This window comes from Panicum virgatum, chromosome 1K (genome assembly GCF_016808335.1).
Source record: "Panicum virgatum strain AP13 chromosome 1K, P.virgatum_v5, whole genome shotgun sequence".
Taxonomy (NCBI): Eukaryota; Viridiplantae; Streptophyta; class Magnoliopsida; order Poales; family Poaceae; genus Panicum; species Panicum virgatum.
The window spans coordinates 48374826-48395390 of NC_053136.1; the positions used below are offsets into that span (position 1 = coordinate 48374826).

The following is a 20565-nucleotide window of genomic DNA, read 5'->3' on the forward strand; positions in this document are numbered from 1 at the left end:
AGACTAATTAATCCGTCATTAGCATATGGTTACTGTAGCAGTTACTGAAGCAATTTAGTGTCTGATCATGGTATAATTGGGCTCATTAGATTCGTCTCGTAATTTACAAGCAAACTACGTAAGTAGTTTTTTATTTCGTCTAGATTTAATACTCCATGCATGTAAGATTCTCATTCGATGTAATAGATTTGAAATTTTGAATTTTGCAACTAAACAAGGCCTCAATTAACGAAAATATTTGAACTACTATGCTCTACTACATACTCCACACAGTTAAAATCTTGAAGAACGAACCACAGCAAATGTTCGAACATTGAAGTGGGACAACAACAGAGACACCGTCTGAAATGACGAGCTGCAAGCATCGATCGTCCAAACAAAACGATGAAACCAAACAGAAGATGACAATAGCAAAACCAGCAGAAGAAGAAGAAGAAAAAACAGGCACTCCTACATAGTCACTCGTTAACGCCATTAGCAAACCACTAATGCATGCAACGCAAGTATGGAGGCACGTTTCTGCCAAGTTCAGATGGCCGCGGAGGAGCCGTGGTGCTGGTGCGCGCCGCCGATCATGCCGCTCCACAGGCCCAGCGCGCCCAGCGAGCTGATGGCGCTCTCCGGCGCGCGGCTCGCCTCGCCGTACCAGTCCAGCGACAGCAGCCTCTCCGCCGCCGCCGGCTTCGCCTCCACGGCGTCGTGCTCGGCGCGCCCCCCGAACGGCAGCCCCTGCAGCTGCAGGTGGTCGCCCAGGCCGGCCGCGTACCGGAGCGCGCTCAGCGCGTGGCACTCGCCGCCGCCGGGGATGCCCATCATGCCGGCCCCCGCGAAGTGCGCCTCGGAGCTGGCGCCATCCAGCGCGCCGCCGGACGATCCTGCGAGGATCGGGTCGTACTTCCAGTCCAGGAGGCCGAGGCTGCACAGCGGGTCCGCAGCGGCGGGCGGAGGCGGCGGCAGCTGCTGCATGCCGGAGAAGGACAGGTGGAGGCCGGTCTCCGCCACCACCTGCCGCCCGTGCGCCTGCAGCATCGGCGGCGCGGCGGGTTTCTTGGCGCTGGCGCGCTTGTTCTTGCGGCAGCCGCCGCCGACGGGGACGTTGCGGAGCGAGCCGCCCTTGGTCCAGTAGCGGCGGCACGTCTTGCAGAAGTAGCGCGGCTGCGAGAGGCTGTAGTTGTTGTAGTAGCAGAACTTGGTGTGCGTGGACTCGCACCGCGGGCACTTGAGCGGCTGGTCGTGCTGCGGCCGCAGGCGCCGGTCCGCCGCCGCGGCGTGCACCGACCGCGGGCACGCGATCAGCTCCGCCGACGGCGACGACGACCCCATCCCGGGCTCCTCGGGGACGATGCCCTGGAAAGCACAAGACCACGTTGTGGCATTGTGATCGCAATCATCAGTTGTGACAGAATGGAAGCCTCGGAATGCGAGAAAGGGTTGCATGCATATATGGTCCCAGCTGCCCAGTAGCTAGAGACCTTTTGGAAGCTGATATTCATAGGGTTTTTCTGATACTAGGCTAAAGTACGAACTACATGCAAGATGATGATGATGTCTGATGATGGGTGCATCAAGTACTAGATTAAAGTTTCAGATCTGATCAGCTTGATCCTATGGTGTATCCGTAGCTTTTAGAATTGCATAGATCACTTGCCCCGTGATCTTCTTTGCGCTTTCGATCACATGCTAAAGTTAACAAACTCAGATTGCATGAGGGCCATGCAGTGTGTACTTGTCTTGATTTTCTTATGCATGAACTAATAACGTCCCATGCATTTCCTATGATCTACGTACGTTTGTCATTGGTAAGATCATAGTAATTATTCGATCTTGTGTTGCTTGACGTGGTGTCTGAAGAATGTCCTTATATATTGTGCTGCTATAACGAACCCTATATCGACAGTTTTGAGGAGATCTAGATGCGTGGGGCTTTTCAATGTTGTAAAGTTAAAGCAAGGCAGATCAGATGATCACACCGTACCTGTTCAAACCCCCTTTAATCGCGTTGTTTCTTTTGCTTGCAAAATCTGGGTACGTATCTGAAGATGTATATGACACTTTCTACTGTCTATCTGGTTGATCGTTTACTCTGTTTTATGACATCTTTTGTGACTGTTCCTTCTAGAGTTTCAGTTTGTCAGTAAAAGTAACACATCATGAGACTAAAAATATACATGGTTTATTTGTAACTGAGAAAGCATATAATTAAGAGACAGCTGTATAGTTACGTTCATGTGGACTTAACTGAGTGTTACTTGCTTGGTCTGGAACGTAAATAAATAGGGGAAAATGTAAGATGAAACCCCATCTACCCATATTGTTTATCCAAAACTCTATGCATGGGTAAATTTCATGCACGCGGCCATATATTTTTATGATCATAATAATGTCATCGTTCGAGGATACCAGATCGATGGTCTTACCATACTCTTTGATCGATCATATTAAGCATATGTCTAAATCAAACAAGGAGAAATAGAGAGATCGACAAAGAGGAGTGAATTGCCAACAGATGGGCCACCTAGATACTAGCAGCCTTTCAACCGTTGACAAAAAGATCTATTGTGAGAGGCAGACATACAGGAGGCCGTTAGATGTAAAAGAAACGTAAATGTTCAGATTCTGCTTCATGCACATAGCACAGCTCTAATACCTACCAAAGTAACTAGTAATCCTTATGGAATATTCACCATGGAAACAAAAGAAATCTAAGAACAAGCATGTTGTTGTTCTATATAAGAGGAAAAAGGAAATCCGCATGCATGCAACGAACGATCAGGGATGTGATCATCAGATCATATGGGGATAGATGTAGTATTCGCAGGAGATACAAAATCAAGCACCTGCTGTTGGTGTGAGCATCCTCATGGATGATGTGCGTACCTTGAGCCAGTCCGAGTCCATGCAGATGTGCATCGGCGGTGCCCCGGCCATCATCGATCGACGGATGACTATACCTCGCTAGCTAGTAGCCACCTGACCTGAGTAAGACAAGGTGTGTGATGTGTTCTTCCAAATCACGAGCCAGCACACACACAAACCTAGCTGATACACACCTGTGGAACCTATCTAGCTACTTCATTATCCTGATCATCCTATATGCTAGTAACAGCTATCTGATCTTCTTGCTGCTGGCGGCAGCTAACTGGGAGAAAGAACACCAAGAGAAGATCAAGAGAGGTGCTGCGGTAATGGAGGTTGGAGAGAAGAAGACCTAGAGAGAGGTGAGGGAGGATGGATGGATGTGTGGTAGTACTGGTGGTGGCGGTGGTTGGTGGCAGAATGAGGGATGTGAACGGTGGGAGATGTGAATAAGAAGGGAAGGAAAAGTTGCACGCCCAAGAGTGATCTAGAGAGAGCACTAGTACTAGCCGAGCCGCAGCAGCAGCAGGCAGCAGCGTGCCGGGTGATGCATGCATGTTGCTGTGCCCCGCGCACCACAGACCGGTGTGGCCCACCGTGTCGGGGCCGGCAGCGTGGGAGAGCGGCGTGGGTGGAGACGCGCTCGCCCGGCCGGCGGGATCGGAGCGGAGCGGAGAGCCAGCCGGAGAGGAACAAGCAAGGCAGGCACGGCCAGCGCCTCTCGTCCCGTCGGCCTCCCTCCCAGTCGCCGTGGTCCCCCGCCGCGGTTGGCCGGCCGGGTTCCTCGGGGCCCGCGCGGCCCCCGCCGCCGGCTCGCATCCCGAGGGCGTGCGCGGCTGTCGGCCGGCTCGGCGCGGCGGCCTTCAGTTCGCCAGCAGCCAGCCTACTGTACCTATGGCCCGTCCCCCTACATGCGACGCGCTTTACTAGGAGTGTAGCTAGCTGCCTAGCTGGCTCGCTCGCCATGGACGAGTGAGATCCTCCGGGGGATGGCTCGGCCTCTCGGCTTCGCGCAGCGGCAGCGCGACTGGTGGCCCGGCCCAATTTTACTGGCACCGCACTCGTTTCCCAGGTGAATTTTGCGGTTCGCCGCACAGCAAATTTACAGCGCGGGCGTTAAAAATGATGGCGACAGTTCAAAATTCAAATTCGAGTAATAAGTTTATTTCAGATGCCGAGGCTGGGCTGGAGCCGAGCACCGCCGGATCGGCTCGCTCGGCTCTGCCAGCCGGAGCCGACTGGAGCGCGGGGGGGGGGGGGGGGGGGGGGACTCTGGTCAAATTTTTTGCATGTGGATTGTGGACGCTGCGTTTGCTAGACGCCTGCCTCTACTGCTAGTGGCCTTCATGCGATGCGAGCATATCAAATGGTTGATTTTGGCACGGTTCCATTAGGCGATTTTGTTAAAATTTAACCTTTTATACTCCCTTTCTACCGTTTTTTCTTTCCATGACGGTTACGGATTATTATGAAAAACTCTACCGGGGGGTATGGGCACTCTAATCCACAGAGATTCCACTCCAGAACGTCCATTAGCCTTAGCCCATTATTTTTTTTGGAAGACCTTATGGGTTTATTATGGTTATACAGTATCTTTCTGATTAGCACTACTACAAGAAAAAAGAAACCCCTATTAGCATCTGAAAAGAGCTACAGTGACAAACTGACGTGGCGACGAGAGAGGGTAGCAATTCGTAACCGTGACGACACCATTCGGAGCCACGTGGAATATTTTGGTCCCCGTGACCGTGAGGAAAGGGAAGGGAGAGGCGACGAGGAAACCGAAAGCTCACTCCAATCGGGGCCCATGCATGCTTGTTCTTCTTGACCGGCCGATCGCCGCCGCTGCTTCGTCGGTCGTCGTCGCCGGCGATCGTATTGCCGCTTAAAATATACGTAGAGAATTTTGGTCGAAAGGTGCTCTGTTGACAAAGACGCTGCTCTCCAAAGATGGCTCTGCTCTCGCGCTACTGCATCTCTTTTCCTGTAGCTAGCTAGCTTGTCTATTTTGCACTACCCCTGCCACTGTAACTGAACCGCAAGTGCTGTCAAAAGTAGCCAACACATGCTGCAGCTGGTGATTGCATATTACGGGTGATGGAAAACAAATAAACAATTGATACAGGTAGGGAAAAAGTTAAAGGCACTCTCAAGTCAAGTGCTCCGTTGAAGACCAATGTGGGAACCTCCAATGTCCAAAGTAACCGAGAAATGAGTAATCCATTATCCAATCCAAGATGCTCCTATTGCTGTCAAAAGTAACTGATTTGCACAAAGGAATCATAAGTGTATTTTTGGCCTTTATTTCGTATTTTCATAAAATGACATGGTTGTTTACATTTTCAAGCCATGTGTCTAACTTTTTAAATGTTATTTTACCGACACCATGTGCCCGAAACTTCCAATGATTTTTACGCAATTTCTTCCCAAAAGAAAAGAATTCCAATGGTTTGAAACAAAATGTCTGGCGATCGTCAAACAACACTAAGGCGTTCCAGCGCAAAAATTTTTTGCGTTGGAATCTTACTAATTTGAAGTACTAAATGAAGTCTATTTATAAAATTTTTTGCACAGATGGATTGTAAATCGCGAGATGAATCTAGTGATGCTAATTAATTCATGATTAATCAATAATTAGCGGATGGTTACTGTAGCATCACTGTTGCAAATCATGGATTAAGTAGGCTCATTAGATTCGTCTCGTGATTTACAGCCCATCTATACAAAAAAAATTGTAAATAGACTTCATTTAATACTCCATACATGTGTCGAAATATTCGATGTAACGGTTTTTTGCGTTTACGGGGTTTATGGGGTGGGAAACCTAAGCTACTACTCCCTCCTTCCCTGTTTATAAGGCATACACGTATATCAAGATTCAAACCTTGTCATCTTTGACCAATAATTTGACTATTAAATTTTTATTTTTATAATGCAAATTTCATATGATTGGATTCATAATCAAATATATTTTACAATGATTATAAGTTTATAATCAAAAGTGATATAATATATGATAAATAAATGGTCAAAGTGTTGTTTAGAAGACCGTGTCATGTTCCATCATGCCTTATAAACGGGGAAGGAGGGAGTAGTACTTTCGTAGAGTACGGCGAATACAGATTCCTAGTGTAGCTAGCTGTATGGCGCCGGTCGGTATGGGTGTGATTTTTTGTTTCTCATCACTTGGGGGGCTGTTCAAAAGCGTGTTTTTCGGGCTTCGAAAGGCATGTGGGAGCAAAGAAGAGACAGATAGCAGAGGCGAAGCATCTCTCCCTGTCTGTCTTTCCCGGCGCCCCCCCCCCCCCCCCCCCCCCCCCTTTCCGGATTCAAATTTCGTTTGCTTTGCCCTTTAATCCGCCTTTGCGAGCTCGCCGCCCACAAGCAAGGTATCCATTCTCATTCCCCGGGCCCCTCAGACTAGCTCCCCGGGCCCACTAGTAACCGGATGCATGATGCATGGTGCAAAATCAGCAGGCTTCGTCCATGCTGTGGGTCAGTCAGTCCGTCTATTCCTCTGGCTGCGCACCATGTCAGTTGCATCGCATTTTCACACTGCGCTCCTGCTTGTTCTCGCCGATGCCAACTGCTGTTCAAGTCCAATGTTTGCGAGTTCCTGCGAGCACTCTGCAGCTGATCATAATTAACGCAAGCAGAACGTACAGCGATTCAGAGCGTCATCGGTTGGTCAGAAACCAGAAGTTGCTGCTGATGGAAGTCTTCAGGTAAATTTCCCTAACTGCACAACCCAAGCTGCCCGACCCGAACACATCAGGTATAGGCGTATAGCGTACGATCTTGTGCGGGCAACTATCCATATCTTCTGCTGACGCGCGAGGCGTTGAAAACGTGGCGATCGGTTGCTGTCAAAACTGGCGGCGTCACCATCAGCGCAAGATTTGTAGGCGACACACTCGTGGATCGTCTGTGAACGAAATCTGCCACTGCTATTAAGAAAACCCAAGAGGCTTTCAACGAAACTGCCGTGCCGTGTCGTTTTCTAGCTAACCGGCTGCGAATTGGTAATTGTTAACTCTTTCAGAAGCGACGCGCTGGCGCCGTGTAACAAAACCGCTTCGTTACTCAGCAATCAGATGACTTTTGCCTAATGATAATGTGTGGATCACCGTACCAATTCACTACCACCATAGCATTAGACAATGCCTGATGATAAAAGCGCGTGGAGAGAAACGAGCCGAATCTTTTTTTTCTTAAAAAAAAGAGAGAAATGAGCCGAGGTGCCAATCGGAACAGGGCGCGTGGAGACGTTGGCGTCATCGGTAGCACGGCGAGTACCGGCGCAGGTCGGAACATCCAAGATTCCGGGCCGTCGGAGTAGCACTGTACGTAGACGTCATCATTGCCTGGTGAGCGAAAGCGAGCACGTCGTGCGCGGCCTCGGTTCGACCCGATCGATCGGGCTCCCCCACGCCACCTCCGATCCAGCGGAGTGGAGGCGAGCACGCGTGAGCAGTCGTCGCCGATGCAGCGAGCCTGGGAGTGCGTGGGAGCGAGATGCAGGAGCCGCACACACACCACCCGATCGACCAACCAGCCCGGGCATCATCCCATCCGGCTCGCCTAGCTACTAGTAGCTAGTGCGGGTGCCTGGCGTGCGCGCGTGCGTTCCCGAGCGTAGCTCGCCACTCCTCTCCTACTGGTGCCGCTCGCCCCGCACACCTTCACCGCACTGTAGCCAGTAGTAGCGGGCGTGGGCGGCGAGGCGAGGCCGGGCGTGGCGCGCCGCCACCGAACCGTGTCGGCAGGCGGCCGGGAACCCCCGGCAGGCCACCTCCGCTCGCATGCGAGGCCGGCCCGATGTGATCGGTCGCGCTCGCTCGCGCTGCTGGCGGCCGCGGCGCGGTACAGAGCACCGGCCCAGGAGCAAGCGCGGCGTGGGGCGGTGGAGCCACGCGCGCGCGAGGGCGGACGGCTTTTTCCCCGCGCCGGCGTGGCGCGTGTCGGCGCGCGCTGGCTCGAGCTAGCTAGCTAGCTAATCTGCCGGGCCGCCCGGTCGCGGTCGTCACTCCCCTCCGAGCTCCGACGCGCGCAGGAGGAGGTCGCTGTTTCGCTCAAGGTCACAGCGGCCCGAGCGTCCACGTCGCCACGACGGCGGCGGCGGCGCGGGCCATGATGCGTCGAATCGACGGCCACGCTACCGCTTAGCTGCAGGCCTGCGGCCCGCGAACCCCACGGGCTTAATTGCGCCGGACCCGGCGCCGGGCCAGGTGTGCGAAATGGACAAACGGTGGTGGCTGGTGGGTTCACCTGGCGCACCGGGTGCGCTCGACGTGCACGTGCCCCGCCGCGCCGTGTCGCGATCAGATCACGCATTCACGCGCACACGTGCGCGCGCGCCCCTGTTCAGATTCTCTGTGTGCTCGTGCGCGATCCATGATCCGCTGGGATGATGACTGTTGTGTTTGTGGTACATCACCCCCGGGCGTGGATCCATCGGGTTTGGTCGCGAGTCGCTCGCGGCCCGGCGGCAGGTCGCCTCACAAAGTCTGACCCGAGCATGCGTGTGTCGACCGCCGATCGAGCGCGTCCAAACGAACATCTCAGGAAAATTGCACACGCGATATCTGAGGCCGATATGCAGTGCGTGGTGACCCGTCAGACTAGAGCATTTCTGTTGTCCTTTCTTTTGGGGAGCTATAGACTATAGACAAGGCTAAAAGAAGTTAAGTGTCTCAGAGTATCTTATCTGCTATCTCTCGCCACTACCGCTTCGGCCTTTTTGCCAATAATCATATGCTCCCAAAAGACTCATGCATGCTGCAGCACTCAAGAGAATTGCCGAGGTGCCCAGTCTAGGTGTTGTTTCTTTTTTTAATATAATCGGCAGCTCTCCTGCCTGGTTCGTTTAAAAAAAAAGAGAGAATTAACGAGGGAAACTGACGAGCCCCGCACCCGCCGTTTGCAGGTCAGTTTTCTTGTGTACAAATCACTCAGTTCTGCTGGTGAAAAAGGCGGCTGATTTAATAATGTTCGGTGAGAGAGAATATGGTGGAGAAACTTACTGGTTTCGACTGATTCCACTAGCGTAACGGCTGATTTCCAGCTGCACGCCTGCACTGCACAGGTGTATAGATCAGATCACGAGCGCGATCTCAGGAAGTCCGGGCCCGGCCGGTATCTTGTGCTGTCTGGCGGGCTGGCTGCCCGTCGCCGTCCCCGACAGGGCGTGCGGGCTGGGTTGAATTAAGGGCGAGCCTGCCCGGTTTCTGTCCATCCAAGGAGGACTCGCGCGTTGTCCTATCTTGGCAGTTTCCATGCCAAGTGGAAGACGTGCTGAATGTCATTATTTGAAAACGGGTGTATTATTAGTACTGGGCAGTTTCTTTACTAAGAAAAAAAAAGCACATCTTACGCCATTAGTATTAGCAGGGAACCAGCTTATCAGCTTGTGCAAATAAACAAAAGTCAAAAACTTTTTTTAGATAAAGGAACATTTCAATATTCCAACCTCTACGTCACTGTGAATGTCAAAAAATGGCCTCACAAATATCGACTGGGCACCCCAGGAGCTGTAAGCATTACAGCCGTTTCGACGTGTTCCCACGGCAGTCATCCAGCTCTTGGCCTGATAGCCTTGCAGACATGAAAGTCACTAGTCAGTTAACATTGCACTGCAACTATAGCCAATTAAACATGATAATTCCGTAGTTCAAAGCATAAAACAGGTGTATTTTTTTTCAGTAGAGGTACTAATTGTGAGTTTGGCTAGTGTCACAGTGCATATTATACAGTTTCTTGCACAATTTGAAACTACTTTTGAGGAAAGTATCCATCCTCCAGCTCCTCCTTTTTTCCCTTTAAGTACTATGTAACGTGTATAATCTGATCAGTTTCTGAACCATTGTGACAAAGTAAAATACAAGTGAAATGGTTATGCCCGTCAGTTCCTTACTAGCTCAAGTAATGATGCTAATGCATCTAGGTGCTGTAACTCAGCTCTTAGCTCCGATCGACAAGCTTCAGAAACCATTGGAGCTCAAGAGTAAAGGAAAGCTGCAGAGCACGTATGCAAATAACGTCTGGTTCTATGGAATGGAGTGGCAATGAAATGCTTACAACGTTTACGATCTCGGCCTTGGCCGGACTGTGGCCGGCTAGCCAACTCGCACGAGCCTTTCGACAGCCACTGTCTCCGTCAAAGGAACGAGCCTAACTGGCGGGTGCTGCCAGCGGCATTTCGTCGAACATGCTGTGCGCGAAACTTTCGAGATGGCAGCGCCGCGTTCCTCGTCCCCCATGATCGGCATTGCGTCGGACAGCCCAGGCCCCAGGGCCTCGCGGAAGCGCGGGCGCTCGAGCATGAGGAGGCAATGCAAGGGCGCCGGGCGCGGCGCGTAAGTGGTGGCTAGCGGGAGAAGCTACCACCGCAGAGTTCGCTTGCAGTGCCTGCGGCCTGCCGGAAAGCATGGGCCGTCGGTGGCGCTAGAGCCGCGCGCGTATGGTCGACGGCTGGTTGAGCGAGACCTGCGGCATTGGGTATTTGGGTTACCGGCGATCGCTGGCGGCAGTGCGATCTCCTCGTCGAGCGCACCGGCGCCTGACTGGAGATTTGGCAACTAACAGGCCGGGAAAGACGGGCCGAGAGATTTTCACCCATGACACCATTCCTGCTGAAGCGGGCCGGGTTAAAATAGCACGCGTCCAGCCCATCCATGCGGGGATTTCTATGTCGTCATCTTCTTCTTCTTCTTCTTTTTTTAAGAAGCATCGTCGTCTTCTTTTCAGGATGGAGACTGCGGTCGTTCTCCTTCCTCTGGCCTTTTGACTCCGCCACCCAAGAACAAGAAAGAGAATCCAAACCCCAAAGCCGGAGCATATTCTTCGGCGCGTGCGGAGACGACAGTGCTTTCGCTAATTCGTAGGTGCCACTCGTACAAGAGAACGAAGCTGGCAAATACCCTGATTAGGAGCTGGTCTAACAGTCTAATCGGTCCGTATCTATCTGTGCTGTAATCTCTCACGTTCCCGTAGGCAAAGCCTATGATACAGCGGCCGCAACTGCAAGGGGGCAAGGACTGAAGGGCGTACAGGCCCTAGCTCCAACAAGTCGGTCTGCACGGATACAATACAAGAGAGAACAAAGCGCTCGCTGCTCTGCTAACGAAGAGCGAGTACAATCGGTTCCGCTACGATTTCAGACTGCAACACCTTCGATGCGAAGACCCCGAGAATCACTGGAGAGTCCAGGCAACGCCCAAAGCGATGGGCAACACAGAATGGGGGCAAGGGCAATACCGTCAAGCTTTTTGTTCCTTTTCGTTTCCTATGGGAATCTATTATCTTAATACAATAGTGTTAAAAGAGACCATCACGTTCGTCGAGAGGGTCTAGAAATTCTCACGTTAATCTAAAAAAGAGAAGGATCTACACCGTTAAATTTTATGAAGATCTAATAATTTATATTATTCTAAAGAATCCATACACATAAAAATCCATATTGGATAAAAAAATGTATTTCCTATTAACACTCGGACTCCATTGTTTTCATAAAAAGTCTACCAGTACTAGGACACCACCATGAAAGGTAACATGCTCCGTTTCTAGCTAGGATAAAAAAAAGGAAACATCACCTCATAAATGCATGTTCGTTTTGGAAAAAAAATCAATTTTCCACCGCTCAGGTCTGAGATAGACTCTAACACATATTCTCACACTTATGATATATAAATAGAGCACAATACATCGGTACAATCAACTTTATCTTGCAGGGACACATTCTCTCAGCCAGATCGCCAGTGATTCGTCAACAGAATTGTCCTGATAAAAATTTGCCGAAAGGATTAGTCCATCTCCTCTCTGCCAGATCGCCTTCTCTCGGCCAGATTGCTAGGGATTCGTCAACTGAGTCACAAAAATTTGGAGAGCGTCAATCAGCTAGCACATAAAGTTTGGACCAAGACTAGCCCATCAAATGTGTTACTTGGATCCAACATGCTACTACAAAAGTTTGTGATATCCAAAGAACATCCACAATTCTTCACTTTTTTGTCAAATTTTGTACACTGCTCCAAAGGTTGTGTCTAAATATTTGCACAATTACTAAAGGATCTACTACGCTCATCCACAAGAGGAGAAAAGTACTATGTCAGGATGCTACTCAACACCATCAAATAAAGGATGCACATCATACGCACAAATAATAACAATAGACCGAGTGGTACACCCAACATTTAAAGCAGCATGGAAGGCGATGAGTTTTCTAGACGATGAGAATGAGTGGATTGAGTGCATAAAGGAAGCAGCTGCCCGGGCAACAGGAATACAACTACAACAGCTCTTCGCCACTATACTAACACACTGTGAAGTTGCAGAACCAAAAGTTGCTATGGGAGTTGGCCTGGGAAGCACTCTCAAAAGATATCCAGCACAAGCGAAGAATAAATCTAAACTTTCCAACATTGCAGTTGACTGCTTCTCAGAATAAAGCATATACTTTGATAGAAATATAAAAACTAATGAGACAATCAGGAAGGTCACTAAAGTATTGCCAAGCACAAGTGATATAGAAGAACTTGAAAAATAGATTGATGAATTAAGAGCTTAACTACGACAGCCCGGTTGGTAGGACGTCCAAATGGGAACCTCCAGGCCGGAAGTTCGACTCCTGCTTTGTACAAAAAAAATCCCCTCGCATGTTTCCATTTCCAAAGCATAGTTTGGGGTCTGGCCTAACTCACAAGGCGATGGGCCACTATGTATGGGTGGGGACAGGGATTCGGGGGTTTTCTTAACCTATGTGAGAAGTTTTTCTTCTTATTACAATGTCGTGGGGGCGGTCTTTCCTCCGCAGGTCAAGTTTTTTTTAGGGCAAAAACTTTAGCATTATGAACAATCTCAACCCTGAGCTAAAAAACATACGACACTATAATGGAGTCGGTCGACAAAGGGCTAAGAAAATAAATATTCGTCAATGGCTATGGTGGTACAGGTAAAACATACCTATAGAGAAAGATCATGACGAAGCTACAATCCGAAGGGAAGATAGTACTAGCCGTCGCATCATGTGGTATAGCTGCTCTTCTACTCCAAGGTGGCAGAACAACACACTCTAGATTCAGAATTCCAATTAACATAACAGATGAATCAACATCTGAAATCAACAAGTCAAAAAATATGCAAAATCAAGCAAGGAACCTCTCTCACATAACTGCTCAAGAAGACCTATCTAATTCTGTGGGATGAAACTCCAATAGCAAATAGAAATTGCACAGAGCCACTAGACAAAAACCTCAAGGACATGCACAGATTTAACAACGAGAACAACGACAAAAAAAATACTCGAAGGGATGACCGTTGTGCTAGGAGACTTCTGCAAATCCTTCCCGCTGTTCCCAAAGGGAGGAGAGAGCACATAGTCAACGCATATATCAAGCACTAATATCTCTAGAACCACTTTGAAATTTACAACCTCACAAAGAACATGCGGCTCAAATGTATATCTAACGATAAAAACAACCAGAGGTCAAGGATTTTGCTGAGTAGACACTGAATATGGGTGATGTGATTACAACTCATCATAGAAGGAGACGAGTGGATCCAAATCCCAAGTGACCTGATGCTAGACAAAGCACCTATTCAGAGTTGTTTATTACTAACTACCAAGACCCAAAATTCCTTGAGAAAAGAGTATACATGCAAAAAAACGAAATGGTAGCTGAGATAAATGAGTACATAATGAACCAAATAGAAGGTGAAGAAGTGATGTACCATAGCTCAGACAATGTGTGCAAAGCATCTACAAGCAGCAGCATGAAACCCAACGACATTTCTCATCAGCTTGAAGTTCCCTTTAATCCCAAACCATGAGCTTAGTCTAAAAGTCGGCCAACCAGTGATGCTCCTTGGAAACATCAACCAGTCACCAGATTTATGCAATAGTACAACAATAATAATAAATCAACTTGGAAACAAATATATCAAGGCAAAAATAATTACAGGAACATAGGTGGGCCAAAAAGTATACATATCTCTCATCATCATGTCGCCAAGTGACTCTAAGTGGCCATTTATGCTAAAAAGAAGGCAAAATCCCCCTCGGCCTGCTTCGCAATGACCATCAATAAGTGCCAGGCCGGGTCAGTCTCTAAACACAATTGGATTATATTTGCCTAAGCAGATTTTCTACTATGGTCAGCTATATGTAGTGTTATCTAGGGTCACACACAGGAAAAGGCTGAAGGTGGTCATGGGCGACTCTGAATGTCAGGGACAGAATGAAGCTAAAAACATTGTGTACAAGGAGAACTTCTAATCAATTAAAGAAATATAGTGTAAGCATCTTCTTGAATACATGTCAAATTTTAAATAACGACTCTTTGCAAAAACATATATTCCGATGCAAAACTACTTAAATATACATGCATCAATGTGAAGTGTAATGTGCACTATTGAATTGCATATTTCAATAAATTTGTCCATGTCGGCTTGCGGCTTCCTGCTCTGGCTCCTGGTGCTAATGTGTATGCTGCTGTTCAGTCAGGTTGGGCGGCAGTACCCAACGTGCCCAGCCATGCTTGGGGCAGCAATTAGGAAACTTGCTACGAAAAAACTAAAGAATCTCTTCTTCGGCTGTAAAGCGCCAACGCCGTAGTCTAGGCCGGAGCCAGCAGCCGCACCCGCTTAATCCACAGGCAAAGCCAACACAAGGCAAGCGGGACTAGCGCCTGCAGCCTAGCGAGTGGCGGACCAGGACGGGGAGCAAGGAGGTCTGGACCAGGAGGGAGATAGGCCACGCCCCCAGAGAACTCCTACAGACTGTGAGGAACACTGATCAATTTGGGTCCTATGGATCTTAATTTCTGAATTCATGGTTGCTCTGGAAAAATTGTGGAGGGAGGGAAGGATGGGAAAGGGGAACGATAGAGGAAGATAGCTACCGGCCAGAATTATCCGTGTGCTCGCGTGACTATTAGTTAGTTGGGCTGCAAGTACCCACCAAATCAAAAATTAAATACATTTAGGCCAAGTATTGAATAACAAAATTAATTTATAGTTAAAGAAACATATATTTAAAAGAATAGTTTTTGGATGAAATAAGACAAAATTAAACTATGACAGTCATTTACTATAGCAAAGCGCCAAAAAATTTTAGCTACGTGGTGGACACATATAGCTTTAGGAGAAAATATTTTTATCCATATTAAACTAACATAAAATAATTAAACAATAAACTTTGATAAATTTAAAAATTTAAAATGATAGTAAAAATAAAACTAGCTACCCGCGCAAATAGCGCGGGCCACCGTGCTAGTTCTCATGCATTCCGGTGTTCGAAACGGGCCTCGAGCAGCTCGAGGTTCGTGACCACAGGAGCTAGCTTGGCAGCTCGTCTGAAATAGTAGGTCAAGTGCGAGTCCTGGCAAAGCGGCAACTCTGAGATTGGCCAAGTGCTCTGGCTCTGGCAGGCGGAACGGGACGCCGTGGCTTTGCCGGCAGTCGGCGTCCAAACCTGAGGTGACAACACGGGCATGGGCCGCGACGCCGAGGGCCTGGCAGCGCCGCAGCGGCAGGCAGGCGGGAATCTCCTGCCGGCCGAGCAAAGCGGCGGCAACTCGGCGTGACGCGACCACATCGTGCTGCAGAACGCGGCATCATGCCACTGCGCTCCCGGTCGCCGAAATGGAAGCACTTTCTTGCCTAGGCCCGGCGCAGAGGCCAGGGCCCCTACACTACACGATCCAACAGTGCACGCCACTCACCACCATTGCAAAATTGCCAGAACTCGTAGCATGTGTTTGGTTTGGAGATGGATTAGATCCATTGTTATTTTTTTAGTTAGGTTCAACCTACATAGTATTTGATTTAAGAGTTGTGTTGGTTCCGGTTTTTTGTTTGTTTCGAAGTCTACATATGTGGGTTGAGATGACCGTTAGCAACATTGTTAAGCAACCTTTTGTCTCCGCTCATCTTCTTCCTCGGTTCCTTCTTCTTCCTGCTGGATCATCTTCTTCCTCGGTTCCTTCTTCTTCCTGCTGGATCTAGCCATGCCATCCGCTGGGCCGCCGCCCCGCCACCTGCCCACTCCGCGTAGCTCAGCCACCGTCGCCGTCCTCCCATGTCTCCGCCGCGGGACCCGCTCCTCCACCGAGCCACGCCACGGCCCGCTCCCCGCACCCTTATGCCACAGCTCGCTAGTCTCTCTCTGTGTGTGCTTACAACCACTGCGTTCGGCTGGTCTCTAGCCTCCAATCCCTACAGTATTTCTCTCTCACATCATTCCAGCTCCAGCCTCCAGCCACCAGCCAAGTAACAGTATTTTTCTCTCACATCACTCCAGCTCCAGCCTCCAGCTCCAGCCTGCCGAACAGGGTGAATGTGTTCATCATCAAGTTGTTACAACATCGTCCAAACTTGTTCACCAATAAACACCTCTCAAACATAACAGGGGCGGATCTAGGAGGGAGGGGTAGGCTAAGGGAGCTCATGCCCCTTAAGTCCGATCAATGTATACCCCTTTTCATATGTAGCTAGATTCGCCCGTCCAAACATGTACCATGACTAGTCTCACATGTTCCTACGAGTACTAGTCTTAGGCCTAGTTCTCTCCGGGCTCATCGGTGGAGGTATCGGCTAGGAGGCGCAGGCGCAGTCGACGGCATTGGATGTAGACTTATGGATGGGTTGTTGTCCTCTATGTAGTCATGTCTCTGCTTGTAATTAGTTGTCTTCACTGTAGTATGTGCAACCCATTAAGAAGTGAAGAATATCTCACTCTCAAGCGGTATTGACATGCTTAACATATCGGCTCTGTGCGCTTCATCTTCGCTGCATCCAGCCAACAATATTTCTCACGCACATAAAATCAGTACCAGCCAGTCAGTAGTACTTTTCTCTCACAAAAAATCAACACCAGCCACCAGCACCAGCCAGCCGAACACAGTGGAACTCGCTCACTCGTCGGTCCAATTGATAGGGCAGCAGTGGATAGTCATGAACAGCTAGCAATGCCCATGGAGTTGGAGACATGCGGACGAGCAGGCCACCCTATGACGATGTCAGCGTCACTGTCACGGTGTCACCTCAGGGGAATTGGGCGAGAGGGGGCCTGGAGGAGGCGGCAATGGCGTTGGCATGCCCAAGAAAGGCGACCAGTCAAGAGCAGCCGGGCGCTCATTCCCCGGCGCCCCCACAGCCTGCTAAAGCGGACGTGGGGAAGAAAAGCAATCAAAGAGAGACTATCGCCAAAGCGATCGACGCCGGCCCCAGGCGGCCGGACCCTTCTTCTCGCCCCTGTCCCAGCTGCGCCGCGGTTGCTTTGATCCAATGCAACCTCCCTAAGACTGACTTCAACAGCTATCGCAAAAGCATTTTTGCCCGGTCTCAACATACTGTGCACGCGAGAGACGTCCTCCAACAGACAATGCAATCGCGCAAGACATATTGCCTTCGAGGAGAGAGACGAAGCAAAATTGCATCGTCTCTCTCTTCAAAGGCATCCGCAGGGGAGGGCCAGGGAGGCCGGGCGCAAGGAAGGGAGACGAGAACGGCAGCGAGAAGGTCCTGCCGGCCGCCGCGAGGAGGGATGGGGAGCAGAGACCGGCGATGGCGCCGGCGCCCCGTGCGGGGCCGTCGAGGACGCGGGGTCGGGCGGGGCCACGGCGTCGAGCTCGAGTGGCCGCGCACAACCCCCTCCTACCCCCTCCGCCGCAGCCACGCACGCGAGGTCGGCCCTCGTTCGCGGCGGCCCGGTTCCGCCTTCTCCGAGGAGGCCGCCGCCAACCGCTCCCGCCCCACTGGAGGCCATCGCTCCGCCTCCGTGCTGCCGGATCGAGGCCGCGGACGGCCGGCGCGGCGAGCGAGGGAGGGAGGCAGGGCCGCCGCGGATCCGGGAGGGAGGCAGGGCCGGTGCGGCGAGGGAGGGAGGGAGGGAGACTGAGGGAGCAGAGGCGGCGCGGATCCGGGGATGGAGGGGGCCGGCGCGCTCGAGGGAGAAGGGATCCGACCCGCCACCGCCTCCGCCGCGTCACCACACCCGCTTCACCTGCTCCGGCAAGCGGCGGGCGCGGGGCACGGCTTGCCGCCCGCGCGTGCAGAGCCGGCAGGCCACCTCCCCCCGGTCCTCGTCCTCCTCGTGTTCTCGCTCCTCGCCCTCCCCTACAGCCGCCACGGGCGAGGCCGGCGCGGGGCACGGCCGGCCGGCGTGTCCGGGCGGCGGAGGACGCCCCGGACCAGAGGAGGAGGAGGCGGCGGAGGACGCCGCTCCGGGCCCTGGCAGAGGGCCGGCGAGGGAGGTGGGGCGGAGGAGGGAGGAGGGAGCCGCCACCGCTCGGCCGGCGTGGCGAGGGAGGAGGGAGCCGCCGCCGCTCGCCTCGTTCTTGTCTCGGCCGCGCGCGAGAGGAACGGCCGTCAGTTGCTTTTGCCTCTGTGTGTTGTTGGAGACGACGATTTTTGCCGTGGAATGCATCTACTGTTTATGAGAGGCAAATCGAGTTTGCCCCTCCAAAATGCACATCCACTGTTGGAGTCAGTCTAAAGCAAAAGCAGCAGCTAGCGCACAGGGGGGGACACACGGAGTGAGGGCGAGAGCCGACCCGAGAGAGACCAGGCTGCCGCTGCTGCTGCGGCTGTGAAGACCGGAGCCAGTCAGCTAGTACTACTAGCTGGTAGCGAGACGTTATTCGGAGCTCGCATTGAACTGCTCCAAAGGGATCCCAAAGCGCCCGCCTTTCTCGCGGTCCGATGCGTTCAAAGATCTCTGCGGAAAACAAAAGAATGAGGAGGGCGGCAGGCCAGGCATCATCATGCCGTGCCAGCAGCTGAGCCGAGCACTTGGGCACTTGGCCTGTGCAAAATGCAAAGGAATTGCTCTCAAAATCCACACCCTTTGGTCGCCTCCATCATAAAAGGACCACACTCCCTCAGTGCCCAGGAGACACCCAAACGGCCAGACCATTGCTAGATAGAGTGAGCAGAGGAGCAGCCGTTGCTTCGAGGGAGAGCAGAGTGGCTTGGCTGCTTGAGAGGGAGCTGAGAGGCATCAGGGAAGGGAGGACATGGCTTCTTTGCCTGACCCGACGGTGTACTACCCCACCTCCTCGTCCAACGCCATCCTGCGCGCGCACCCGTCCAGCGCCGCGGCGTCCAGGGGCTCGTTCGGCCCGGTCTTCGCCGTGCTCGCGGTGATCTCCTTCCTGGCCGTGGCCGCCTGCGTCGTGGGCCGGCTCTGCGGCCGCCGGCTCTCCAGGAGGAAGGCCGCCGACCACGACCCCTACGGCTCCGACCTGGAGAAGGGCTTCGAGGCCAAGTACCCGGCGGCAATGAAGCCCATGGCGAGCTCCCGCGCCATGATCCACGACATCGACGACGGCTTCGAGATCAAGTTCGCGCCGGGGAAGCCCGCGGCGTGGACGAGCGACGGCAAGGCCGACAGCAAGGTGCGCCACCACCACCAGCAGCAGCAGCAGCAGCATCAGGGTCACCATCAGCCGCAGCTTGTTGGCATGATGCCCAGAGGCTACGCCGTGCCCAAGGAGTACGCGGGATTCAGATATCCCGCGGACGCCGTGGTCCGGCAGGGGCAAATAAGGGGCGGCGCATTCATCCCAGCAAAGCCACCTAGTACATGATCATATAGCAGTAGCTTTAGGTTCACAACTCGATTGATGGTATCACCCATATGATACGTACAATCTCGAATCATCCATGGGCCAACGACAGCGTCTTCATCTTCACTCTAGTTTTGGGGCGCAGTGTGCAAAGCTTGTGCTACCTAGTTCCAGGCACTTCCATATCGCATTTTGTACATTAAACCCATTAAGCAGTGAAGAATATCTCATTCTCAAAGTGGTATGGCTTGAAAGCAGCATCAATCGTCGATGGGGTCCTGCGGCGCTTCAGTAGCCTTCCTTTTGATGGTGATGACAGGGCATTCGGCATGCTTAACGCAGAACTCGCTCACTGTGCCCACGAAAACCCTACAAGCAGCAGCAACAACAGACCATTCAGACTCGGTGCAAGTAAAATTTCCCATGGATTTTCCAGGAGCAGGGCAAATTTGATGAACATAATATTGCGATTCATATAGCACTGCAGCAAATTTTGGTAGCATGTATCTCAGTCGCAACAAGCACTGATGTATTGCACACATAAAGAAAAATAACACTATTTAGCCTGTTCTTGAAGATAAAACTACCGAAACCCTAGGTACAACCGCATGTGCATAACTAAATGTACTGTATATATTACTAATGGCCATCTAGTAGCTCATGGTAATTAAATAGCACCCTGGGAAGCCTTACACAGAATTGCAAATTAGATGGCAGATACACCTTGTTGGAACGAGTAATAAGTAAGCATTTTTTAGTCACTCAAATAACTAGTCTTGCCTCTTTCTGCTCACCATCACAACATATCAGATACCAAAAGGATATAAATTAAGTATTCTCTAAATTATACCAACTGAACTGTGCTGACAAAGCTTCAAGACTCAACAGAAATTAGCAAACAATTAGATGAAAGTTGTCAATGTGAATTATATATATGATTAGTTTTAGACAAAAATTACGTACAAGGAGATATGATTAGCTCTACATGTACAGGCCACGAAATTCTGAAATCTTTCTGTTAGTACATTATCCAAAAGTAATACCAAAGGAGTGTTTATCATTAGGATTAGTGCATCTGCCTTTCACAACAGGCATGCTCCACTGCTGCTGCTTGATTTGTACGGCACAATCTAGTCTAGGGTGC

The 20565-nt window shown here is 51.0% G+C and overlaps 2 protein-coding genes across 5 annotated transcripts; one reads left to right on the top strand and one right to left on the bottom strand.

The window, feature by feature from the left end:
* Positions 1-221: 221 nt before the first annotated feature.
* On the bottom strand, positions 222-3298 carry LOC120649675 (dof zinc finger protein DOF5.6-like). Of its 4 annotated transcripts, none has more exons than XM_039926544.1 (3): positions 3051-3298; positions 2878-2970; positions 222-1347 (listed from the first exon to the last, which is right to left on the bottom strand). In XM_039926544.1, the coding sequence occupies exons 2-3, from the start codon at positions 2929-2931 to the stop codon at positions 529-531; spliced, it is 873 nt and encodes a 290-aa protein (XP_039782478.1). In that variant the 5' UTR covers positions 2932-2970; positions 3051-3298; the 3' UTR covers positions 222-528. The 4 variants fall into 4 exon arrangements, with proteins under 4 accessions (XP_039782478.1, XP_039782486.1, XP_039782493.1 ...); XM_039926552.1 differs by having other exon boundaries at positions 2878-2975; XM_039926559.1 differs by having other exon boundaries at positions 222-1265; positions 1305-1347; positions 2878-3298.
* Positions 3299-18445: 15147 nt separating this feature from the next.
* On the top strand, positions 18446-19659 carry LOC120649717. The gene has a single exon (XM_039926591.1). It carries the CDS (start codon positions 18870-18872, stop codon positions 19440-19442), a length of 573 nt encoding a protein of 190 aa, XP_039782525.1. The 5' UTR covers positions 18446-18869; the 3' UTR covers positions 19443-19659.
* Positions 19660-20565: the final 906 nt, after the last annotated feature.

Coding starts and splice junctions, on each gene's coding strand:
- LOC120649675 (XM_039926544.1), bottom strand. CDS start 2,931: ATGATGGCCGGGGCACCGCCGATGCACATCTGCATGGACTCGGACTGG. Junction 1,348..2,877: donor TGGACTCGGACTGGCTCAAG/GTACGCACATCA, acceptor TGTGCTTTCCAG/GGCATCGTCCCCGAGGAGCC.
- LOC120649717 (XM_039926591.1), top strand. CDS start 18,870: ATGGCTTCTTTGCCTGACCCGACGGTGTACTACCCCACCTCCTCGTCC.